Source organism: Microtus pennsylvanicus, chromosome 21 (genome assembly GCF_037038515.1).
Source record: "Microtus pennsylvanicus isolate mMicPen1 chromosome 21, mMicPen1.hap1, whole genome shotgun sequence".
In the NCBI taxonomy this organism is placed as follows: Eukaryota; Metazoa; Chordata; class Mammalia; order Rodentia; family Cricetidae; genus Microtus; species Microtus pennsylvanicus.
In genome coordinates this window covers 5,290,066-5,316,870 of record NC_134599.1, presented here as the reverse complement: position 1 = coordinate 5,316,870, position 26,805 = coordinate 5,290,066, and the positions used below count along the sequence as shown (strand labels likewise).

General features: G+C 44.1%; 1 protein-coding gene across 1 annotated transcript in view; it reads left to right on the top strand.

Moving 5' to 3' along the window:
* The window catches only part of Galntl5 (polypeptide N-acetylgalactosaminyltransferase like 5), a 37,116-nt gene that overhangs the window by 3,452 nt on the left and 6,859 nt on the right, over positions 1-26,805 (top strand). The window contains exons 2-6 of the mRNA XM_075955785.1: positions 4-121; positions 8,922-9,088; positions 12,549-12,671; positions 13,871-14,120; positions 21,013-21,130. Of these exons, the coding sequence (XP_075811900.1) occupies positions 4-121; positions 8,922-9,088; positions 12,549-12,671; positions 13,871-14,120; positions 21,013-21,130 (776 nt within the window). The remainder of the gene's footprint in view (positions 1-3; positions 122-8,921; positions 9,089-12,548; positions 12,672-13,870; positions 14,121-21,012; positions 21,131-26,805) is intronic.

The window sequence follows — 26,805 nt, the reverse complement described above, 5'->3', positions numbered from 1 at the left end:
CAGATACGATTGACTTTTCAGCCCCAGAATTTTACAAAGAATTTAAACAATATGGACTTAATGCTGTTATCAGCAGAAGACTGGGCATCAGGAGAGAGGTGCCAGAGTCCAGGGATAAAATGTATGTTCCCCACTAACCAAGCTCAATTTTAGCATATAAGAAATCCTGTAGTATAGATTCCTGTTCTTGTGACTTTAAGTCAGACGAGGTCAAGATTCTCATGTCTAATGGTGTGGAGACCACTTTCCCCCTTGGCAGGACATGTTCTAGAGGTTTTGAAGAGTTAAGTAAATCTCTTGAGGGTTTTTACTCAGTCACCAGTGAGGGCTCCTGGCCAAAGCATTAATTCCCAACAGAAACTGCTTTGGATGTCCGCCTATCTTTTCCTTCCTAGTCCGCTTCATTCTCGTGTCTTCTGTTATCTGTGTTTATGTTAACTGTGGTAAAATGAATATAAAATTGCCATGTTAATAATTTTCTAGTGGACAATTCAGCGACATTAAGCGCGGACAGTCATGAGCAACCACAGCACTGCCTGAAGGGAAACTTGCAACTCCCCTTTCCCCAGTCCACTTAGAGTCTATGAACTTTACCACCCAGAGACCTCAACACAGTAAAAGCATACAGAATTTGTCTTTTGGGGTACTGGCTTATTTCATTTAGCACAATGTTCTTGAGGTTCATCTGTTCAGTATCTTGCTTGTTGATGCCTCTTAAATATTATTTAGGTTCTAATCATTTCCTAGAAAAGATTATCAGTTCCCATTAGCTGAAAGAAAAATGTTCAAGCTAAGCAATCATACACTCTCCAGTAATGCCATTCCAGGAAATTGAAAACGAGCCATATTGCTTCACTGTGTGATCTGTGTGCAACACAAGCAAGTGAAGCCACAACCACTCATGATAGGGCACACTCAACAGACGGGGTAATTGCACGCAATAGCAGAGTGTAACTGAGTCATGATGAAAGAAAACAAACTTGGGCTGGAGATGTAGTTCAATTGGAGTGTTTGGCATACACAAGGCCCAGGGTTTATTCCCAGCACCACATAAACCAAGAATGGTGGTGATTGCCTGTAATCTCAGTGTTGGAGTGGAGGCAGGAGAGTCAGAAGTTCAAGGTTAACCTCAACTGCACGCCTCTCTTCCCTCCCCCACACACAAAAAGAATAAATTTAAATTTCCTTAAACTATAAGCATGGTATTAATTTAACTTGAAGGACAATCTTTAAATCAAGTTAAGATTTAACTACCACAAAGATCGATATTTTAATTCCAGTAAACTGTGAATTTCTCCCCATGCTACTATGTCCCCCTAAATCTTATCTAAAATAGTGTAACTGCCTTGGTTCCTTTCTTCCAACACATAATCACTCTATAGGAAAAACAAAGTCGAAATACGCCTGCTTAAACAAGACCTGAACAATGGCACGGGGCGTGTACCATGGAGAAAAGAAATTAAAACTGGCTTATCCCTAGGTAAGAACTAAAGGCAACTAACAACTACCAAGAGAGTGAGAGAATTAGTCTTACCAAGAGATATGCACCCAAAATGGTTATCCAACCCCAAGTGGTTTTTATATGCATACATACACACACACACACACACACACACACACACACACACACACACACATTAAAACACTAAATAGATTCAGCAGGCTTGGCCATTGTTGGACAAATCACATCTTTTCATTATTTGGGACTTCTAGTTCAGCTTGCCTTGATTTTTAAAAAAGATGTATTTACTTTTATTTGTATGGGTGTTTTTGCCTGCATGTATGTATGCTCACCACTTTTGTGCCTGGTGCTCTCTGGCTCCAGAAGACAACATCAGATTTCCTGGAACTGACGTTATAGACAGCTGTGAGTGAATGCTGGGAGTCCAGCCAGTGTGCTTAACCACTGAGCCATCTTTCTAGCTTTGTCTTCCATTTTAATCTGAATTTTTAACTGAAAAGGAAAATTTGTGCATCTATGGTACAGAGCACTTTTGTATACTGTGGAGAAGCTAAATTAGGCAAATTAGAATATGTATAATGTCATATGCTTATCATCTTCACATGCTAAAACCACGTCAGACCCATTTTCTCAGCGCTGTTTACACGCACACACACACAAACACATACACATTACATATATATAGTGCTATATAATGGGACTCTGGGACTCCCACCCTGGCTCTTCTGCGTGGCCTCCAACCATTTCCCTCCTCATCCCCGCCCCACCCTTCACTAACCACCTTGCTCTTCTACATACCCGAGTTGTCAAGTCCCACTAGGAGTTTCAACTAATGGAAATATGTGATTTGTCCAATAACGGCCAAACATCATCTCCAGCAGTACTCTGATGGACCTGTTTAGTGTTTTAGCGTGTGTATATACATATATATGTATGTTATTTCGGGCATCTCTCTCTCTCTCTCTCTCTCTCTCTTTATACATACATACATACATACATACATATATATATATATATATATGACTGGCCAGTTGGCATTGGATAACTATTTAGTGTGCATATCTCTGGAGAAGACTAATTCTCCCTCCTGTGTGATTTTCACTCCAGCTCTTCTAGGCCTTTTTATTTATTTATTTTGGTTTTTTGAGACAGGGTTTTTCTGGGTCTATCCTTATTGTGATACATAACTGAATTTCCTATCTTAAAAACTGTATCTATTTAATTTGCATGCGTGTTCACATATACATATGCACACAGTGCAGGCTGGTGTGGAGGTCAGAGGCTTTCTTCTTTTGACTATGCGGAGCCCAGGGATCAACACAGATCATCATGTCCCTCTACCAATGAACCGTTCCACCTGCCTGTGTTTTTGAGGCTAAATAGCATTCTTCTGCGTGCACACACTTAACTCATTCCTCTTCTGCTGGGCGCTTTGGTGGTTTCATATCTTGACTGCTAGAGCCATGCCGCAGGAGTCTGAGAGGCAGATATCTCTTATCTAGGCTCGACTTACACCTGACTGGATATCTAAGAGCAGAGTTGTTGGATTATGTTGTCCTCCACTGTAGTAATAGGGGCGGCGGCTGGGCTGCGTCCCCAATACCCCAGCCGCCCGGCTCCGGCTAGCTTATGCCCCAAATAATTACACGGACACTGTATTCTTTTAAACACTGCTCTGGCCCATTTCTAATCATCTGTGTAGCGCCCCTAGGTGCGCTTACCGGGAAGATTCTAGCCTAAGTCCATCCTGGGTTGGAGCTTCATAGCATGCGTCTTCCCTGGAGCAGGTAGCATGGCGGACGTCTGCTCCCGAGAGCAGAGCTGTGGAGTCTGAGCTCACTTCCTCTTCCTCCCGGCATTCTGTTCTGTTTACTCCACCCACCTAAGGGTGGGCCTATCCAATGGGCCTAGCAGTTTCTTTATTGCTTAGCCAATGAAATCAACAGATTGATATATGACACTCCCACATCACTTCCCCTTTTTCTGTTTAAACAAAAAAGAAAGGCTTTAACTTTAGCATAGCAAAATTACATATAACGAAACAGTTATCAAGTAAAAGTTACAATAATCTTTATCATAACTAAGGAAAACTATAACTATAACTAACTATTCTTAACTTCATCAAAGACTTCAGAAAGATACAATACTACATAAACAAACAAGAAAAAAGCAACTTTTAAAACTCTAGAAATGACAGAGACATCTCACTGCCTGGACAGTCACCCAAAGTTCCTCTGTACCGTTGGGGCATCCATCTTCAGCCTTCAGGCCCATGGTATCCAGCAGACATTTCCATAAAGCAGGAAAATTCAAAGTCAGTTCAGTCACTATCTGTTGTGTCCTGCAGAATGTCTTGCAGACTCTTTCATGAATCAGGAACCCCGAAAGATCATCTCACCTTAGACAAGTTCAGCAGTCCTCTCTCTGCGGGTTCTTTGTGTCCAGTTTATGCAACAGTCCAGGCAAGAGCAGTTTCTTGCCCAAATGGCTATCAAACTCCAGAAGGATCCTCTTCGATGCCCATCTTCTTCTTGAAGTAGATTGGTGCTGCCAGGAGCAGAGTGTCTCATTCTCATGAAAAGTCCTAAGTTATTGAAACATTAAAGGCCATATTCTGCAGTCTTTGAAAGATATGAAGAATGTCTATCTAACTGAAATGTATCTCTATATATCTAGAAAATCTAACTAACATGACTACAATCTTGACTATTACTGATGATTATCCACTAATCTATATTTCTTAACTATACAGTACATATTTAAATGAACTACACAACCACAATACCTTAATCAAAATCAGAAACACTTATACATATAACAAAATTGACCTTAAATCTCTATCAATAAAGCAAAATCTATACTAATGCAAATTATTCATATCTATATCCTTTCCCCCTTTAAATGTAAAAGAACGTTTATAAACCATATTTGGGAACATGGGCGCAGTTTTTTCTCTCCAAACTGCTTCCTGCTGAATGGGGGCGTCGTTAATTAGGTCTTTCATGGTATAACCTGTGTGCCAGGGTCATCTCAGTTGACAGTTGAGTGAAGTAATTTTTTGAAGGTGTTCACAGCAACCCTTCAGGAGGACGTGGTCCATCATACCAAATCGGAATAGAAGAAATCCATAGAGTCTCATCCTCTGTGAAAACAAAAGAAGAATCTCTTTTCCAAAGTATCATATCCTTAGATCCAAATTCTGAAATCATACCCTCATGATATCCGTTCTGGTTCCACTGGGCAGCCCATATAATGAAATGTCTCTCTGTACTTAGCTCCTTCACAGTCAAAAATTTTAAAGAAAACACAATAATACAAAGAATCCAGACTCTCTGTGAATTTTTCATCTTTACGCGGCTTATTTTTACTCTATCACTTTACTTTATTCTGTCTCTTTAAAGACTTTACCCTTTTTTTTTTAAACCATTAACTTTATTCTCTATATTCTTTTTCTTCTCTCTCCCAAGCCTACGTACATTCATCCAACAGTGTGACTCATTTAGTGGTCTGAATCTGTCCTATTGTGAATCTACAATTTTTTACTATCCAGGAGCACTTTTGATTTGCGCGTTTAAATCACTAGGCACTTAAGAATCTAAGCTGTGACATTCCTACGTTAACTTTTTGCTTTTTGAGCGTACATCTGTAGACCAGGCTGTCTTTGAACTCTCAGAGATCCGCCCGTCTCTGCCTCCCAGGCATTGGGATTAAAGGCGTACACTACTACACCTTGAACTCACAGAGATCTGTTTGTCTCTGCCTTCTAGGCACTGGGATTAAAGGCGTGTGCCCCCATACCTTGAAGTCACAGAGGTTTACTTTAAGAATTTGAACTTTTAGTCTGCATATATTTTTAACACACAGTAAACCATTCAGAAATTTTCTGTCTTTGAATCTCTCTTTACTGTATATCTCTCTTTTTCTGACCACATGAGTCTTTAATTTACCAAGCAATATCAGTAGGACTAAAGGCGTGGCTTTGATGGCTGGATCCAGCCCATTTCTTAGCTTTCCAGCCTCATGGCTGAGGTACTGGCTGCAAGGTCCCTGCCAGCCAGCAAGCTACAACAGACAACACTCAAGTCCTCTCTCAGTAGCCGGCCCTCCTGCCTCAAACAGTCAGAGTTTGCCCTGGCAGGATGGCCCAGAAAGCCGGCATTTTTAAACGGCGCAGCTTTTTTCCTGCTACGCCTGAAAATCAAAAAGCATGCGTTCAGCTTTTCCTCAACACTGTTTAAGTGTTTTGTGGCAGGACCTCTTAATGAGCCGCAGGGTTTTGCAGCTAAAGCTGAGTCAGGAAGCCTCTTGGGGCTACCAGGTAGGAGCGGCACTCAGCACTTTAATTCTGAGACTGAGCGTGCAGCACAGAAATTCTTTTGATCCAAGTTACATCCAAATCTGACACGCAGAGCACTGCGCAGTCTGAAAACACGTCCCTGTATGGCGGCAGGAATCCGCCATGCTCTTCCGCCTGCCTAAGCCTGATTCTGCCTTCTGCCCAGGAGCAGGCGGGGAGCTCTGAGTCGTCTTCACGGTCTCAGAGCACTCTCTTTCCGATCCCAAGCGGGAACACAAACATAAAGCCAGAGTTTGCACTGGCGGCACAGCCCCGGGAAGCCACACTTTAAAATAACGCAGCTTTTTTTCTGCTGCTGTTGCTGAATCAGGAAATCTCTCTACAGCACGCCACCAACAAACAGCAAAAATCTGTGTTAAATGCTCTCTCCCTTATTTTTAAGCCTTCTCAGGTTTTTTAAGTGGGTTTAGTTAGCCACACGTCTGGGCGTCATTTGTAGTAATATGGGAGCGGCGGCAGGGCTGCGTCCCCAAACACCCAGCCGCCTGGCTCCGGCTAGCTTATGCCCCAAATAATTACACGGACACTGTATTCTTTTAAACACTGCTCTGGCCCATTTCTAATCATCTGTGTAGCGCCCCTAGGTGCGCTTACCGGGAAGATTCTAGCCTAAGTCCATCCTGGGTTGGAGCTTCATAGCATGCGTCTTCCCTGGAGCAGGTAGCATGGCGGACGTCTGCTCCCGAGAGCAGAGCTGTGGAGTCTGAGCTCACTTCCTCTTCCTCCCGGCATTCTGTTCTGTTTACTCCACCCACCTAAGGGTGGGCCTATCCAATGGGCCTAGCAGTTTCTTTATTGCTTAGCCAATGAAATCAACAGATTGATATATGACACTCCCACATCACTCCACAATGTTCTCATTATTTTGATAACGTGAGCTGGAATCTCATCCATCTCATAATAGTTCTAATTTGCATCTCCCTGATGACTGGCAGCATTGAACAGTTTTATTTTTAATGTTTTCATTTATTTTGCATAGCAACCCCAGTCCCTCCTCTACCCCTATTCCCTCCCCAACCTATTGACCACTGTTTCCTTTTGAAGAAGGTCTGCTAGGCTTTTTTTTTTTTAAACAGTGTCTTGCGTATTCCTGATCATGAGATCTAACCCAGGGCTAGATGAGCACTCTGCTGTGTTACAGCCTCAACACCCTGCTAATTGTTGGCTCTAGTAAGCAGTCTGGCTCTCAATCGCTAGTCAGATGGATGTTGCCAGTAGTTTTGCTGAATCTGGAGGTATCTCTTCACCCTGATGGTAATTTCTGTTGTCACGCAGAAGGTTTTCAGTTTGATGTCGTCACATCATTCTGTTGCTGTGCTCTCGGGTCACGTCCATCTGGGTGCAGATGGTGTGCTTGCCATGTTTGCGACCACTCCGGATTTGGCCAGGTTGCCACCTCACACGGTTTCCATTCCTTTGGGCATGGTGCCAGCTTCCACTCAGCAGCTGGACTTTCTGTACCACCACCCACTGGACTAACAATGTTGGTCAGGATAAACACTCTTTCAACCCATGTTTATCCTGCAGGTACACACGCCAAAATTCCTGTTTGGCTCATCTGCCCAGTCCCTACTGCCCTGGAACTGTCTGGAAAATATTGCCCTTTTCACACAGTTGCAGTGGGAATGGTGGTTTCGTTCTTTTGCCCTCACTTCTCTGGCCCCCATTACCTTCAAAGTGGCCTCTGTGCCATTATGAGCCAATGAATTGACAGGAAAAAGAAAGCCCTTCTGATTCATCCTTGGATGCTGGTGTGGTTTTACATACCCTTAATCTTAGCACACAGGACGTCATGGCAGCCTGATCAACATAGCAAGTTCTGGGCCAGCCACGGCTATACGGTTAGTTATGCCTAAAAAAACAAAAGCCCAATCACTATTGCAAGAGTGATGGAGATTGGTCCAGATAGCTCTCAGCCTTCTGACCCTGTCATTTCCTTGAGATTTCAGCTGTCTTCCTCTAACTAGGTCTTGGGAGGTATTTGGGTCACCCTTCTATTTTGCTGATGCTAGTTCCAAACAATAAAACACTAGATCTCAACTCCTGCTTTTCACTTGTATGCACACAAAAATAATATGACCTTTTGCCAGTCCACCAATTCCACTACAATTCTTGGTCACATCAGGTGTCACAGTAAAACCCCCAAAGCAAAGCTAAGCACACGGCACAGTGAATTTACTTTGAAGTTATCTTTCCATAAATTTAAACCACCATATTTAGAATAGACGCCAATATTTGGATATAATCTGTGTTTAATATTATCTTTAGGGGCTGGAAAGATGGCTCAGAGGTTAAGAGCATTGCCTGCTCTTTCAAAGGTCCTGAGTTCAATTCCCAGCAACCACATGGTGGCTCACAACCATCTGTAATGGGGTCTGGTGCCCTCTTCTGGCCTGTAGGCATACACACTGACAGAACATTGTATACATAATAAATAAATATTTAAAAAAAATATTATCTTTAAAATAGACCTAAGATTATCAAAAGGGAAAGTCAAGAAAGAGTAATTATAAAGAGGACAATAATTCCAAAGTGTGAGAAGAGTATAAGAATTTAGTGTGGTCAGCCAGGTGGCATCTGCACACCTGAGATTGAAGCCCACGTGGTGAAGGAGAGGACCTGCTCCTGTAAATTGTACAACCACCACACGTGCCCACTGTGGCAGGCACACATACCTCCCACCCACCCACACAACAAAATAAGTAAAGGTTAAAAAAATTAAAGAATTTAAGGACAGACAGGAGAAATGGCTCAGAAATCAAGAGAGCTTACTACTTTTCCAGAGGACCAGAGTTTGACTCCCAGCCCCCATGTCAGGCAGCTCACATCTGCCTCTAACACCAGCTCTGGGGTCTTTGACACCCTTTTCTGGTCTCCACAGGCACTTGCATGTACGTGTGTCTGCATACATAGATACAGACATATACACATACATGAAAATAATTTTTAAAAATTTAAGGACATTTTGTTGTTAATTTTTGTATACTTTTAATGTGCTGTTCTAATGTTCACCAAAGAAAGCCAGAGTGGGGACTGGCATTTGAAGAAGGCCCCACACTTGAGGTTTTTGGATGACTAATTCTCTCCCCATTTTTCTTGCAGATGTCATCAGAAACACTACCCAGCCTATCTCCCCACCGCCAGCATCATCATATGTTTTTATAATGAGGAATTTAACACCTTGCTCCGGACAGTGTCTAGTGTGATGAACCTCACCCCACACCGTTTCCTTGAGGAAATAATTTTGGTTGACGACATGAGTGAAATTGGTGAGACAAACAGTGACGATCATCTACCTGGAAGGTGGCATTCTTCTTGAGTGATACTTCAGATTTGTTTTGTTTTGGGGAAATGGTCACATGTAGCCCAGGCTAGGCCCACCTTGAACTCCTGATTCTCTTTCCTCCACCTTCAAAGTGCTGAATTCATGAGCGAGATTCTCCATGCATGGGGGAAACAGTTGCATGTTTCACATAGATGTTTCTAGGAGCTGTTGGGAGAGATGCTATACCTGTTGCACCCACTGCGTGTGGTGAGAAAGACTGACCCAGGGCCTGGCATGATGTCCGTGAGGTCAGTACAGGGGCGTTGCCTTGACTTTAGGGATCACTTCAGAAAGAAGTGCCATCTAAATGGGAGAGGCACAGATAGGCTGGGGTTGCCCAAATGGCTAGGAAGAAAAAGTGTTTTAGGTGAAAGAAATGGCACTTTAAAGGCCCAAGACGAGACAAATCAGGGTGAGCATGGGATACTTCAGCATTTTAGGAAGTTTACGCATGAGTGCACAGTTGGAAGGATGAGGAAAAAGGCATAAAGCTGGAGTTGTTTAAAAGAGACTACTCATGCCGGGCGATGGTGGTGCACGTCTTTAATCCCAGCACTCGGGAGGCAGAGGCAGGCGGATCTCTGTGAGTTCGAGACCAGCCTGGTCTACAGAGCTAGTTCCAGGACAGTCTCCAAAGCCACAGAGAAACCCTGTCTCGAAAAAACCAAATAAATAAATAAATAAATAAATAAAAGAGACTACTCATGAAGGGCATTTTTGGAATTTAATCACAAGAACATGGGAAGTTATGGCTATGTTAGCTCAGTTGGTGGAGTGTTTTCCTGGCATGTGTAAGGTCTGGGATTCAATCTGTGATGCTTAATCTGTGTGTGGTGGTGGAAGTGGGAGTAGAGGATCAGGTCAAGGTTATCCTTGGCTACAGAGCAAGTTCAAAGCCAATCTGAACATTTTAAACAGCTACCTTGTTCAAAAATATAAATAGATGGATGAATATGAAGAGCAAGTCAGGGCTTAACATAGGGAGATGACCTAGGAAAGAACTCGAGCCAACTGCAAGTAGGCAATGATTCCTCTATGCTTGCTTCTTACGATAGGATGAAGATATTAGAACAAAAGTCTAGCTACCCCTGCTTAGGCTTTGAAATTGGTTGTCTGTTTACAACTAATTATTAACCTTAGGCAAGCCAGGAGTGCCCGGATAATCATGTCAATATTGGGTAGGTTTCAGACCTGCAAAGTCACCCAACCCTCTGGAAGCTAGTCTATGATGAACTTAAAAGGGAAAAGGTATGGGCTTTTTTGTTTTTTGAGTTTTTTGTTTATGTTTTGTTTTGTTGTTAGATTTTGGTTTTTCAAGACAGGGTTTTTCTTTCTTTTTTTTTTACATTTATTTATTTATTTATTTATTTATTTATTATTTTTTTGGTTTTTCGAGACAGGGTTTCTCTGTAGCTTTTTGGTGCCTGTCCCGGAACTAGCTCTTGTAGACCAGGCTGGCCTCGAACTCCCAGCGACCCGCCTGCTTCTGCCTCCCGAGTGCTGGAATTAAAGGCCTGCTCCACCACCGCCCGGCTTTTTTTTTTTTTTACAATTTTTTTTTTTTTTTGTGGTGACAGGGTTTTTCTGTAGCTTTGGATCTAGGCTAGCCTTGTAGAACTAGCTCTTGCAGATTAGGCTGGCCTTGAACTCACAGAGATCTACCAGCCTCTGCCTCCCAAGTGCTGCAATTAAAGGTGTGCCCCTTGACAGCCCCGCAGGAAAAAGGTTTGTTGAGAAGAAAAGATATTCCAGGAGGGCCGCCCTGTGGAAGTGACTGGAGGTTGCTCTGGGTGTGACCCAAGCTAATGTTACTATGGAAGTTATATGATTTGGCCAGGAACCTATCACATGACATTTCCATAGGAGTCATTACTAGCTGAGTCTCTCTTCCCCCAAACTACCTTATCCACTCGGTAGAGCTGAGATGTCTACAGCTTGCTGCTCAGAAAATCTCAGTAAAACTGGGTGCAGTGTGCAGATGTTCCTGCTGGCCAGAGTTCTGCTTTCTTACTCAGAAGTTCACAAATCCCACACTGGGCGTGCAGCTCCAGGAGTGACCGTGTCTGCCAGCCTTCCAGCACAACACCAAGAGTCTAGGGACGCATTGGTCTCTTGTCAGCTTGACAAAGAGCTTGAGCAACAGACACTGATCTGAGACCAGGTTGGTAACAGCATTCTTTTGGCTTTTTTACATTGATGCTCTTTCGTTCCATCCTCTTTGGATCCATGAGGTCTTGGGCCTCTTCCTATAAACCCCATTCATGGGGACTCCATCCTCATGATCTAATACTTTCCAAGTCCCTTTGGTGAACAGTCCATGATCTCTACTGACCTGCTTACATACACATCTTGCATTTTAGTCCCCTTCAAAGGAGACCAAGAGGGTCACTAGTGGTGGTCGAGCCCCCAAGTATGCTGCCAGACCAGTCATCTCTACCATTCCTTGACATTAGCCTCAAACACAGGACACAGAGTGTTGTTGTGTTCCTATGGAACTCAGGATCAAAATATTCCTTACTTTAATTCAGAACGACTTTATCATGAATTATATAACAAATTTTGAACTGAAACCTGTCTTTCCTTGACATGCCCACAAGACAGTGCCAATGGACTTTCTTATCTTGAAGGAATGGATGTAGGTGGCTCTTGAACTCGCTTGGTTTGATGATTCACCTTCAAGTCACACAAAATTAGAAGCAAAATTAATCACAGTACAACTTATGTAATAGTAGTAAAATTAGGTTATACCAAAAGCCTTATAACCTACACGTTTTTCTACTAAATTTTAATAATGATATAGTAATTTTATTTTATTTATTCTGGTTTTTTGAGACATGGTTTCTCTGTGTAGATTTAGAGTCTGTCCTGGAACTTACTCTGTAGACCAGGCCAGCCTCAAACTCATGGAAATCCACCTGCCTCTGCCTCCCAGTGCTGGGATTAAGGTGTGCACCACCGCTGCCCAGCTTAGTAAATTTTAATAATGATGTGGGGAAGCAGAGATCACTAGAAGCACAAAAATTATAGTTTGATTATGAACCATTTTTCTTGTGGATTGGAGGCTAAACAGGGCCACATTAAAATCTGTGCAATAGTAGATTTTTAGAAATTGGTCATGCCGGGCAGTGGTGGCGCACGCCTTTAATCCCAGCACTTGGGAGGCAGAGGCAGGCCGATCTCTGTGAGTTCCAGGCTAGCCTGATCTATAGAGCAAGTTTCAGGACAGGCTCCAAAGCTACGGAGAAACATTGTCTCGAAAAATAAAAAAAAAAATTAAAAGAAAGAAAGAAAGGAAGAAGGAAGATGGGAGGAAAGGAAGGAAGGAAGAAATTGGTCATAATGACAATGTTTGAATTTCTATAGTTGCAGTTTATAAATTGTCAAGTATCAAATATTTTTTCCAGATGATTTGAAAGAAAAATTGGACTATCAGCTTGAACTTTTTCGCGGAAAGATTAAATTAGTAAGAAACAAAAGGAGAGAGGGTCTCATTAGATCAAGGATGATTGGTGCCTCCCGTGCTTCAGGTATGAACATTCTTCCAGGCCATGAGCCAGAGTGTTAATTACTTTTCTTGTGCTGTCACCAAGTAGGAAAGGGTTCACGTGGCTCACAGTCTGAGGGGTACACAGCCTGTCTTTGCAAGGAAGACATGGTAGACTTCAGCTGATCCCAGGACCTGAAGCCATATAAAGCAAAGCGTAGGATAATAGGAATGGCTGCTTAAGAAGGGCAAACTCTTGTACCTCTCTGCCCCCCATTACAGGTGTGAACTAGAGTCCAGACTGCGCCTGCTGAGATTTCCAGAGGCGAAAATTAGGCATCATTTCTCAGGTGCCATCACGGTTGTTTGTTTGAAGCAGGCTCTCTCATTGACCTGGAATTCATAAAGCAGGCTGGTTGCCTGGCTGGCCTACCTTAGGGTAAACACTTGCTTCCAACTCCGAAGTGCCAGGATTGTAAAGAAAGGTCACCAGTCCCAGATAGTTTTGCTTTTTTTCTTTAATGTAGGTTATAGAGATTGAACTTAGACTCTCAGGTTTGTAAGGCAAGCACTTCAATAACTGAGCCACCTCTCCAGTCTCCTGAAAAGATCTTTGAAAAGGAAAGCTCTTCTCAGATGTGCATGCTCCACTAGAGTTTTCTCCAAGCCATCCTCTAACCTCCTAAGAACACTTACAGCACACGGGGTCTCACCTTTTTGGGCACAATAAAACATGTATTTCTCATTTCCCTCAGTGCAACTGAGGAACCAAGCAGATAAACAGTCAATTGCATCCAGCTTGCTTTAGACTGGACATATTTCCTCTAGGGGGCATGCTGGCTAGTTGTATGTCAACTTGATAGAAGCATGAGTCATCAGAGAGGAGGGAGCCTCACTTGAGAAAATGCCTCTGTGAGGGCATTAGGCAAGCCCGTAGAGCATTTTCTTAATTTCTTAATTGTGAATGGCATGACCTCTGAGTGGTGGTCATGGATTCTGTAAGAGAGCAGGCTGAGCAAACCATGAGAAACAAGCCAGTAAGCAGCACCCCTGCATCCAGGTCCCTGTCCTGCTTGAGTTCCTTTCCTGACTTCCTTCACTGACGAACTATGATATGGAAGTGGAAGTAAAAGCCAAATAAACCCTTTCCTTCCCAAGTTGCTTTTAGTCGTGGTATTTCATCAAAGCAACAGAAAACCTACTAAGTCGAGGACCAATGTTAGTCTGCTCTCGCCTTCACAGGAGACATCCTGGTGTTCTTGGATAGCCACTGTGAGGTGAATACAGTCTGGCTGGAGCCCTTGCTGCATGCCATTGCTAAGGACCACAAAATGGTGGTGTGCCCTGTGATTGATGTCATCGATGACATGACACTGGATTATAGAGCGGCACCTATTGTAAGGGGAGCTTTTGACTGGAACCTGAATTTTAGATGGGACAACGTTTTCTCATATGAGCTGGACGGCCCAGAAGGACCAAGCAAACCCATCCGGTGAGATTCTTCTTGTTTGAGAGCCTGTAGTAAAATCAATGCTTTATTTTGCCACCCTTTTCTTCCTTCCTTTCTTTCTCTTTCTTTCTTCTTCCTCTTCTTCCTCTCTCCTCTCTTCTTTCTTTCTCTCCCTCCCTTTCCTTCCTTTCTCCCTTCCCTCCCTCCTTCAATCCCTCCCTCTTTCTTTCTTCCTTTCTTCCTTTATCTCCTTTCTTTCTTTCTTTCTTTCTTTCTTTCTTTCTTTCTTTCTTTCTTTCTTTCTCTCTCTTTCTCTCTCTTTCTTTCTTTCTTTCTTTCTTTCTTTCTTTCTTTCTTTCTTTCTTTCTTTCTTTCTTTCTTTCTTTCTTTCTTTCTTTCTGGGTCTCTATATGTAGACCTGACTGTCTTACTGTCTTGGAACTCTCTAGATCAGGTTGGCTGCAAATTCACAGAGATCTGCTTGCCTCTGAGCCCTGAGTAATGGAATTAAAGGTGTGTGCCACTATGCCCAGCTTGCCACGCGTTTCTTAAAGTATTAAGTTTGTTTCAGCTGACGCTGTACTTTATGCCACACCACATTCAGAAAGATACCATGGGGCTGGAGAGATGACTCAGTGGTTAAGAGCATTGCCTGCTCTTCCAAAGGTCCTGAGTTCAATTCCCGGCAACCACATGGTGGCTCACAACTATCTGTAATGAGGTCTGGTGCCCTCTTCTGGCCTGCAGACATACACACAGAATTGTATACATAACAAATAAATAAATATTTAAAAAAAAGAAAAATACCATGGCTGTTGAATGTTGTCCTGATTTGTGTGTGTGTGTGTGTGTGCATGAAGTGTGTTCATAAGTCTATGTGCATGTGGAGGTCAATCTCGGGTGTTGTTCCTCGGAGCTGTCTACCTTGGTTTTTGTTTGTTTGTTTTTTTTTTTTGTTTTTCGAGACAGGGTTTCTCTGTGGCTTTGGAGCCTGTCCTGGAACTAGCTCTGTAGACCAGGCTGGTCTCGAACTCACAGAGATCCGCCTGCCTCTGCCTCCCGAGTGCTGGGATTAACGGCGTGCGCCACCATCGCCCGGCTTTTTTTTGTTTGTTTGTTTGTTTTTTTGCTACCTTGGTTTTTAAGACAGTCTCTCATCTTACTGACCTGGAACTCACCAAGTATGCTAAGGATTGCTAGCCAACAGGCCCTTGGGATCTGCCTGTTTCCATACCGTAAACACTAAAATTCCAAGTGCATGCCACCATGCCCAGTTTTTTTTTTTAGATGGGTTCTGGGGATCATGATTGCAAAACAGTCACTTCACTGCATGAGCCATCTCCCTCCCCCGATTATCTTTTTTCAGTTGCAGGAGGGAGTTGTCTGGTAACTGTGGAGCAAACTGCCATGGTTAGGAAGTCTGGATACCTTTGCCAAATTCACACAGAAAATCTTTACCCCAGTGTTTCCAGGTGCAACTTCACAGACTGAGAGGAACATGATTCTCCTAGCTCATTTGTCTTGGAAAATGTATTAATGTGAACATAAGGTGATTACATCTGGCACATCTGGAGGGCCTTCCTGACGGCTAGGGCTACATTCCCTGGAAACTTGATGTGAAACTTCTCTCATTGCTAACCCCATTTGCTCCCCAGGCCAAGTAGCTGCCATTTCCTAACCCTGTAGTAGAACTGTGCAGACGGAATCATGTTCACACTCCCTTACTTGTAAGTTTTAGGGGACAACACCAGCAGGGTGACAAGAATCAAATGCCTGTAAAGTTACCCACTTCACGTGGACTGCCATCTCCTGGCCTCTCCTGGCATTCCTGGACATGACACCATGTCCAGGAACACATCCCAGAAGCTCGCTGGGCCCTGTTCTGCTTCTCAGACACCATCCCTGCAGACTTCTGCTCTCTCCCATCCCCCTCCTCGTTGTCTCTGCTCTAACTGGCACCCCAGAGGCTACATCCATGCCTCTACAGCCAGACATCTGCGGGTCTTTGGCACCAAGCCATTCCCACCCCATTTTTATTGGGTTATGTGGGGGAGGATTGTATCTAATTTCTTGAGTTCTTTACAGATGTTGGATATATGGCCTCTATTGATATGGAATTGGCAAAAATCTTTTCCCATTCTGTAGGCTGCCTCTTTGATCGATTGTGCCTTTTGCCTTTTAGAAGCTGTTCTGTTCCATGAGGGCCCATTTATTACTTATTGATCTTAGTGCCTGCACTATAACTTTACTTTCTTTGACCCAACTTCCTGTCACTGCCTGGCCTTTCTCTTTTGTATTACAGGCAATGGAAAGAGTTGCATATTTACTTTGAATTTCAGTGTTTTAAACTGATGTCAGTAAGAATTTGTCACCTCTAAGACCTGTGACCGTCATCCCAATGTCCAGTTCACCGTTTCCCTGCTGTGTGTCTCACCATCCCCTGCCCTCTCCCACCTTGCTGTGTCACCTGCCCATCCTCTCTGCTGAGCACCCCTCTGCTCTGCAAGCGGCTTTCACCTTGAAGTGCCCAGGGCCTAACCCTTGCTCCTCACTCCACTTCTGCCTGGCCCCAGACTGATTCTTAACCCATCCTAAGCTGATGATTCCTGATAATACTGACTTTGAACTTGAAGTCAGTGCTAGGCTTGCTAGGACTGGAAGCCATCTGTCATCGGTATCCATCTCTGACTCTAGCCCAATGTGCAGACCCTTTGTGTCATTCATATGCACGAGAGTCCTCACTTTTCCAGATGTTCGCACTTTACACACCTTTTACAACTGCCTTTAAAATATTTTTACTCGTGAGGGCAGCAAGCTGACTCAGCAGGAAAAGACACTTTCCAACAAGTCTGACAAGCCAAGTTTGGTTTCTGGGATCCACATAGTGAAAGAAGAACTGATTCCTACGAGCTGTCCTCTGGCTCCACACACATGCCGTGGCACACAGCTACCCCACGCATACTGGTTTGCATCTGTACAACTGTAAAAAACTCCTTTCTCCGTTACACTAAGTATATATACAGAAATTAAATTTATGAGTTCGAGACCAGCCTGGTCTACAGAGCTAGTTCCAGGACAGGCTCCAAAGCCACAGAGAAACCCTGTCTCGAAAAAAAAAAAAAAGAAAGAAAGAAATTAAATTTATTAGTATCAAAAATACTGACGATAAACTTAACAGGATCTAGATTACCCAATAGGGTATGCCTACAAAGGAGTTTCCTGATTGGTGTGTACTGCATTGTGACCAATGCTTGACACAGTTCCAGCAGACTGCAGACCACACTTCTCCAGCGCCTTTTTACTCTCACTTATAGTGATTCTCAAAATTAATGCCTTTTTCTTTGGGAAATTTTTTGTGGGTTTTGATAAAAGGATAAAAATGTGTACAATGGTAGTCTCTCTAAACAAAGTAATTCTTTGGGGAAAAAATCCCCACCACCTTGGAATCAGGAATTCCAATGTGTCCTCCTAATCACACCAAGAACAGGAATGTTAGAGATTTACTAGACACACCTGACCCCAAGGATGAAATGTCTACAGTTCAGATCCAGAGCCTGAGGCCATTAAGGGCAAGAGTTCAGCTAATAAATACAGAGAAATCAGAATGGTGCAGTATAATGGGAAAAGAATAAGACATCAGGACCTCATGAGGGGGACAGGCCCATATAGTAAGTCTAAGAAAGTGTACTATAGTGTCTGCTCCAGAAGAAGTTGGTGCCCCCCCCCCAGTCAGGTGTCTAGATAAGAGTTTCCATTCCTTGAGGAAAGTTCTTGTGTGATAAAGCAGTCATTCTTATCTCTAGCAAGAGGAACTTGTAACCCTTAGTTCCTATTGACTAATTCCAGTTGACTACTGCCTATTGTCAAGGTCAAAGTTAGATTCCTCAACCCCTGATCTCAAGCCACCCCCCACTCCCCACTCCCCACCCCTCCCCACCCCCGGCTCAGGTGTCCCTGTCTCGAGTTTTAATTCTAAATGCAACTATACAGTATAAAAGGTGTAATCTGGGGCTGGAGAGATGGCTCAGAGGTTAAGAGCATTGTCTGTTCTTCCAAAGGTTCTGAGTTCAATTCCCAGCAAGCACTTGGTGGCTCACAACCATCTGTAATGAGGTCTGGTGCCCTCTTCTGGCCTGCAGGCGTACACACAGACAGAATATTGTATACATAATAAATATTCTTAAAAAGAGGTGTAATCTGTTCTCAATAAAAGACTGCTGGCAGCACCCCGATTCACCCTTAGTTCCTGTCCATCTCCTCCTCCTTCCTCTGCTGACTCCACACATCCTCTTCCCCCAAGTGTGATTGGATCCATCTCAAGGGCTGGGGGCCTGCACTGAATAAAATAGAGAGCTAGCTGAACACCAGCATCTCCTTCTACTTATGACGGGTGCAAGGTGACCAAAGCCCCACGCTCCTGACACCATGACTTCTCCACCCTGGACCTTGAGCCGAAACAAACCTTCCTAAGTGGCTCTGGCCAGGTATCTTGTCACAGCAACAAGAAAGACCTCTAGGCTCACCTGCCCAATTGCACCTGCTGCCTGTTTGGCCTTCCACTGAGATGCTGAATGCATACCTCACCTTGGCCTGGATCGTAAGCTTTCTTTGAAACCAAGACTTCTCATGTCTGAGGACAGAACTCCATCTGCCATGTAGAAAACCTCTAGTATCACACTCCTGCTATCTTCCCATATTCTTGTCCTATTTATTAGCAAATCTGTTAGGTCCATCTTCAAGCTAAACCAGTAACTGGAGACCTTGTTTCCTGTCGTCATTATTACTCCCTTGGCCAGGATACAATCCCGACTCATCATTTTACTCCAGGATTACTGTGAAGCCCTTAGGAGGCAGAGGTAGACAGATCTCCATGCGTTCCAGGCCAGCCTAGGCCAGTGAGGTCGTCTTAAAAGAAGAAAAAGAAAAAAAAGAGTGGCAAAGGGAACCAAGCAGTGTGTGCTCTGTGCTGACTGTGGATACAATGTGACCAGGTGTGTGTTCTCTGTGCTGACTGTAGATACAATGTGACCAGGTGTGTGTGTTCTCTGTGTTGACTGTGGATACAATGTGACCAGGTGTGTGTGCTCTGTGCTGACTGTAGATACAATGTGACCAGGTGTGTGTGCTCTGTGCTGACTGTAGATACAATGTGACCAGGTGTGTGTGCTCTGTGCAGACTGTAGATACAATGTGACCAGGTATATATGCTCTGTGCAGACTGTAGATACAATGTGACCAGGTGTGTGTTATCTGTGCTGACTGTAGATACAATGTGACCAGGTGTGTGTTCTCTGTGCTGACTGTGGATACAATGTGACCAGGTGTATGTGCTCTGTGCAGACTGTAGATACAATGTGACCAGGTATATATGCTCTGTGCAGACTGTAGATACAATGTGACCAGGTGTGTGTTCTCTGTGCTGACTGTAGATACAATGTGACCAGGTGTGTGTTCTCTGTGCTGACTGTGGATACAATGTGACCAGGTGTATGTGCTCTGTGCAGACTGTAGATACAATGTGACCAGGTATATATGCTCTGTGCAGACTGTAGATACAATGTGACCAGGTGTGTGTTCTCTGTGCTGACTGTAGATACAATGTGACCAGGTGTGTGTTCTCTGTGCTGACTGTGGATACAATGTGACCAGGTGTATGTGCTCTGTGCAGACTGTAGATACAATGTGACTAGCTCCTTCAGGCTCATGCTGCCTTGACCTCCCCACCACAATGGACTATAGCCTTCAAGATGAACCCCTTCTCCCTGCAGGGAGTAAGCAAAAAGTGCAAGTCCTGAGTGAGTGTGTATTGCTGATATGGGAATATGCTGGAGACCTGCTTCGGTGGGGTAGGGATGGGGTGGGGATTTCAGGTCCCAAAGAGAATGTGTGGAGTCAGCATGGGGTGGGGGCAGACAAGAGCTGAGGGTGAATTGAAATAACTGGCAGCAGCCCTTTAAATGAAAAAAGACTGCATCTTTCCTACTGTGGAGTTGCATTTAGGATTAAAACTGGAAAAAAGGGGCATGTGAGCTGGGGTGTGACTTGAGATCAGAAGTTGAGGAATCTAGCATTCATCTTGACACTAGGCAGTACTCTTACCTTGATAGAAGGGTCACAAGTTCCTCTTGCTAGAGACAAGAATGACTGCTTTTTCAAGCAGGAACTTTCTTCAAGCCCCCAGGGAATGGAGACCCTCATCCAGATGCCTGACTCTGGAAAAAGGACTTTCTCTGGAGCAGACACTATATTACACTTTTTTAGTCTTTACTATTTGGGCCTGTTTCCCTCAATGGGTGGGTGCACCCCTCGTGGTCCCGACTTCTTTGCTCATGTTCTCCCTCCTTCTGCTCCTCATTGGGACCTTGGGAGCTCAGTCCAGTGCTCCAGTGTGGGTCTCTGTCTCTATCTCCATCCATCGCCAGATGAAGGTTCTATGGTGATATGCAAGATATTAGTCAGTATTGCTATAGGATAGGGTCATTTCAGGTTCCCTATCCTCAGCTGCCCAAGGAACTAACTGGGGACATAGCCTTGGGCTCCTGGGAGCCACTCTAGGTTCAAGTCTCTTGCCAACCCTAAGGTGGCTCCCTTAACTAAGAATTGTGCTTCCGTGCTCAAAAAAAAAGAAATGAACCAGTCACAGACAGAAGTCACACTGTCTCACACAGTGAAATTCAAAAGGAGGGGCTCTCTTAGAAGTGCTGAGTGGGATGGTGGCTGCAAGAAGCAGAGGCCAGAGAGCATCAGCCCCTGGAGCCTGTGTAGAGGCGATTGATCGTAAGCAGCCTAGCCCGGGCGCTGAGAACCCAGCAAGGCCTCTGCAAGAGCAGTGAGCACTGTTAATCACTGAGCCAGCGGTAACATTTCATATGTTTTTAGGAAAACTGGAGATCACGATCTCTCTGGAACTTAATATTTTTTTACTCCTTTCTAGGTCACCTGCAATGGCAGGAGGAATTTTTGCTATAGACAGACATTATTTTAATGAACTCGGACAGTATGACAAGGACATGAACCTTTGGGGAGGAGAAAATGTGGAACTTTCACTAAGAGTAAGTCAGACTTCCTTCTGTTTTGTTCTATTCTGTTTCCCCATGTAGCTGTATTTGTGTAGAGAGCGGTCTGATGCTTCATTCTGTATTGATGGATGGAACCCAGTGTGGTGCCTACTGGGCCAGAGCTCTTACCTGAGCTCTTACCTGAGCTCTTACCTGAGCAAGAGTGCGATCTGACTTTTCATCTAGTTACACTGTTCCCTCCATGAGCATGCCAGACAGTTCTGGTGAGACTGCAAGGGCACGCAACAGATGATGGGGCTCCCTGGAAACACTTGGTAGGGCTTTATTTATTTATTTATTTGTTCATTTATTTTCGTTTTTCTTTTTTTTTTTTTTTTTTTTTTTTGGTTTTTCGAGACAGGGTTTCTCTGTAGCTTTGGAACCTGTCCTGGAACTCGCTCTGTAGACCAGGCTGGTCTCGAACTCACAGAGATCCGCCTGCCTCTGCCTCCCGAGTGCTGGGATTAAAGGCGTGCGCCACCATCGCCCGGCTTATTTTCGTTTTTCGAAACAGGGTTTCTCTGTGGCTTTGGAGCCTGTCCTGGAACTAGCTCTGTACACCAGGCTGGTCTCGAACTCACAGAGATCCGCCTGCCTCTGCCTCCCGAGTGCTGGGATTAAAGGCGTGCGCCACCATTGCCCGGCTTTGGTAGGGCTTTAAAGCCCCGACCATATGCTTTGTTGTTTTCATAGCATGGTACAGTAAACTAATAAGATATTTTAAGTCTACGTGGGTTCTCTAGTTGTCTTGATAGTTATATAACCCCTCCCTATTTTGTTTTTTATTTTCTCCTTCCTTCCTTCCTTCCTTCCCTCCGTCCCTCCGTCCCTCCTCCCTCCTTTCCTTCCTAGTAGCTGGTCATTTTCGTCATTGTATGAATGAAGAGACCAGAGGCCAATCTCAGGTATCGTTCTTCAGGTCTCGTCCATCTTGTTTTTTGAGAAGTCACTAGCCTAGAACTTGCTGATTAGGCTGCAGCCAGCAAGCCCTAGGAATCCTCCCTTCTCTACCTCCTCAGTGTTGGAATTACAAGTGTGCACCGCTACACCCATGTTCTTTTTTAAGATGGGTTCTGGGGATCAAACCTTCATCCTCACATTTATGTGGCAAGCGCTATTGACTGAGCCCTCTTGCCAGCCCTATTTATTCCTTATTCATTTTTGTCCTTTTCAGCACAGACTTGATAGGTTTATTGTGTTTACACAGGCATCTCAGCTCCTACTTGGACTCACCTTACACATTTGCTGCTTTCATTATCCCCTCCCCATTCATGCATTCCCTTCTGACCTTGGTAGTATTTTAAATACCAGCCGCTGGCTCTTTTTATTTGGTTGGTGATCCCTTGATTTACTAAGGGATCTCTAAGACCATTGCCTAATAAATTTTCCTCTCTTAGGACTTAACTATGAACACATTCTGTAGCCCAGGGTAGAACTACTTTTGTGAAGGTATGTGTATTTGCAAAGCAAGTGTAGGGGTCAACGAGATGATTCTGTGGGTAAAAGTGCCTGCTGCCAGCTGCCAGGTCTGCACACCTGTGCTCAGTCCCAGGGAACCCCACAGTGAAAGGAAAGAACCAACTTCCAAAAGTTGTCCTCTGACCTCTACGTGTGACCTGGTCCATTCACCACAGGTGCGTGAGGACATACACATAAACAGGTGTGCATGGTCTCTCTCTCTCTCTCTCAGTAAAATTTAAAATGTAATGAAAGGCAAATGTGTCCCATTTCTGGTCCTACATTCCTCACAGACAGTAAATGACAGCTAACTTCCTTTTCAAATGAATCAATTATTCCTGGCCAATATTTCCAATGATTCTATTCCCAATGACTGTTTTGAATCTCTGAAGTATGCTTGGCTCTCTCTCTGTATAAACAAGCATGTAATTTTGTAACTAGTTTATGTACTCTTTTGACACTGGCCATTGAGAACAAAATAACAATCTTAAACTGGGCATGTGCCACCAGGCCTCTAATCTTAGCACTCAGGAGGCAGAGGCAGGTGGATTTCTAGGAGTTCCAGGTTAGCCTGTTCTTCAGAGTGAGTTCTAGGACAACCAGGGCTACGCAGAGAAACCCTGTCTTGAAAAACTTAAACAAGCAAACCAAACCCTAACAGATCATGCCTGGGCTGACAGGATCTGATTACACAAGGAAGTCTGCAGTCAGCTGGAGACTATCTCTTGAGGGACACATTTAGATTCAGTTCCTTTCTGCTAACTGACGACAAAGGCGTATCTTCCCAGTCAAGCTAGGCCTCAGCCCAAGCATTCAGACGATGCAGTGGTGTTTACTGAGGACCTGAGGACCATATTAGTAACTTTCCCATCCTATGACAGAATACCTGACGAAGGCAACTGAAGAAAGGGTTTTCTTGGGCACCCGCCCATATGGTGGGAAAGACCTTGTAGGGCTGGTCATATTGTAGCCATACTCAGAAAGCAGAGAGAGATGAAAGCTGTTGCCCAGCACACTCTATTTTGTCTATGCTGCCCAGGACCCCAGTCCACGAAATGGTGCTGCCCACTGTCAGCAAAGGCCTTCCTACCTCAATGAAGCCAATCTAGAGACAACCCCAACACACACAGGCTTTGTCTCCTGACTGCTTATAGATCCTGCCAAGTTCACAACCAAATTAATCATTATAAGGGACACAGGACAGTGTTACAATACAGCAGTACACAGTATAAAATTAGCTTCTGATGTCATGGCTTTCATCCTATCAGGGTACCGGTTATTTAATTTTGCTTTTTATAAACACAGTGGAGAAACACAGAAAACTCTGCAATCATCATATAGAAGGGAACTGAGCCATCGTTTTTTTCATAACCCTCCTGAAGTAGTAGCACTTGATATATAAAGGATTAACATGAGCGGTTTGTTGGACAGATTCTTATGCCTTACTGAAAAATTTTACAGACGTTAACTCACTTAATGAGATAATGGTACTGCCCTTATCTCTTAATTTTTATGAGAAAACAAAGACAGAGTACTTCCCAAGTTCACAAAAACAGAAAGTACTATACTCCAAACCCACTGCTTCCTGCTCTCAGAGAGCCTCCCTTTCCAGTCTTGGGGTGCCAGCACGTCTCTACTGTCTCTGGGTCAGTTCTAGCAAACACGTGTGTAGGAGAAGCTGCCAAAGCCCTGGATTTTGCTTTGCTTGTTGAGTTCAGTGGCTGCCATGCATCATGGAGAGCAATGGTTCACTGGATAGCCATGGAGCTATGTTTCATACCCAGCCTTTGAGAATGGTTCCCATAACCAGCTCTGGACTCTTGCAACTCAACAGTCCTGGTTGACATTCAACAAGCCTTGAAGCTGGGCGGTGGTGGCACATGCCTTTAATCGCAGCACTCGGGAAGCAAAGACACAGGCTGATCTCTGTGAGTTCGAGGCCAGTCTGGTCTATAAGAGCTAGTTCCAGGACAGGCACCAAAGCTACAGAGAAACCCTGTCTTGAAAAACCAAAACATCACCACCACCACCAACAACAAAAACCCAAACAATAACAACAACAAAAACAGGCCTTGACCACGTGAAGTTTTAGCTTTCTAATTTTCCAGTACCTGTCTCAATCCTGGCATCCCTCCATACTGCCAATGTGTGCTACTCAAAAACTGAGACCTTGACTTCTGCCTTTAAGGGTGACAACCTAGGGAACCCCATTTCCCAGCCTCACTCCAAGACTGAAGCTCCTTTGTTTGTTCCTTTGTTTGTTTGTTTGTTTGTAGAAAGAATTTCTTTGTAGCCCTAGTTGTCTTGGAACTTACTCTGTAGACCAAGCTGGCCTTGAACTTAGAGATCCACCTGTCTGTGCCTCCCTAGGTGTGTTGAAGGTGTGCATCACCACAGCCCAGTTTAAGACTGTACCTCTTTAGATATAGATGCCAGTTTAAATCCTGTTGGGTGCTCTGATATGAAAACAAACCATGTATCCACCATAGAGTTCTCATACATTGACATCATGGAAGTTTCAGCAGATTTCCAACACTTTACTCCTATGTGGACCATCTATCCACTGAGTCAATGGATTACTCTTCATGAATCATGTGCTCAGAATTTTTATTACTAAGGATATTAGGAATTAGTCAGTTATTACCTCAGTATCTATCAGTTATTACCACAGTTATGCCGTGGAATGAAGCACCTCAGAAATGAATGGTGTAAAATAGTAACACTTACCTTTCTCTTGCTTGTGTCCACAGTGGCTGGGGTGACTCAGCAGAGGCTAATTAGGTTGGGCTTTAATTGAGTTCTAGCATTATTTCCACAAGTAGGCACCATATGGAACATGATCGTCTCACACTGAATGGCAGGAAGATAAAAGTCAAGCCAAACCACACAGCATATTCCACCTTCTGTAGTCATAATGTGACTGGCATTCTCTTGGCCAGAGCCTGTAAAACACAAGTCCAGAAACGGTGTGCCCTCAGACCCAAGATTAGGGAAGGGCAATGAGCAAGTGTTTACTGATCAGAATTTGAATCTGTCACTCTGGGTTTGTGGAATGAACAACTATGTCAGTGTAAAATTGATGTAAATGAAACTCGTGTTAGGAGAACAAGTGATGCCTTGTATATCAGTTAATTTTTGCCAGTAAATTTTAACTCATGTAAAAAAAACCTGCTTCAAAACACAGTAGCTTAAAACCACAAGCAATTATTATTCCTCATGATTTTTGGTGTTACTGCAGTAGTGCTGGCCTTGGCTAGAATGTCTGATTTCTACAGATGTTGCTACCTGTGTGTTCACCTGGTGCCCACCTCGAATGACCGACTCAGTACCATCTGGGGCAAGGAGAACTACTTGGCCATTTGTCAAGCAGGCTGACCCAGACTCCCTGACACTCCTGGTCACAAAGTTCTCAAAAGTTACATGAGGGGTTGGGCGGTGGTGGCACACGCCTTTAATCCCAGCACTCGGGAGGCAGAGGCAGGCGGATCTCTGTGAGTTCGAGACCAGCCTGGTCTACAGAGCTAGTTCCAGGACAGGCTCCAAAACCACAGAGAAACCCTGTCTCGAAAAACAAAACACTGTGAGTTCGAGACCAGCCTGGTCTACAATAGCTAGTTCCAGGACAGGCTCCAAAACCACAGAGAAACCCTGTCTCGAAAAACCAAAAAAAAAGAAAGAAAGAAAGAAAGAAAGAAAGAAAGAAAGAAAGAAAAACAAAACAAACAAAAAAGTTACAAGAGGGGTCAAATCTAGGAGGCTGCAAGCACCTTTCAAGCACCATGCACTCTGGGCAGGCACTCTCCCAACTGGTTTCATCCCTAGGCCTGTTTCTTGTTCACTCTGGATTTGTCCCTAAAGGAGACACATCCATATGGAGATTCCCTTTCCTATGCCACTGTCTATGTAGAGATGGCCACAGCTGCTCCTCTGTCTCCTAGTTTGTGATCCTGTCAGTAGCGGGGTACCTTCATTAGGGAGCATCTGTGACCAACCTAGTGATGAGGCTCAGCTGGCCGAGTGTTTGCCTAACATGCCCAAAGCCCTGGGTTCAACCCCAACCCCACAGAAAGCCAGGCATAATGGCACAGGCCTTGTGATCCCTGCATTTCTGGCAGGAGGATCAGAAGTTCAAGTTCATCCTCAGCTATATAGGGAGTCTGAGGCCAGCCTGGGCAAAATAAAACAGAAGACTAAACAAGCAGCTATCAGGA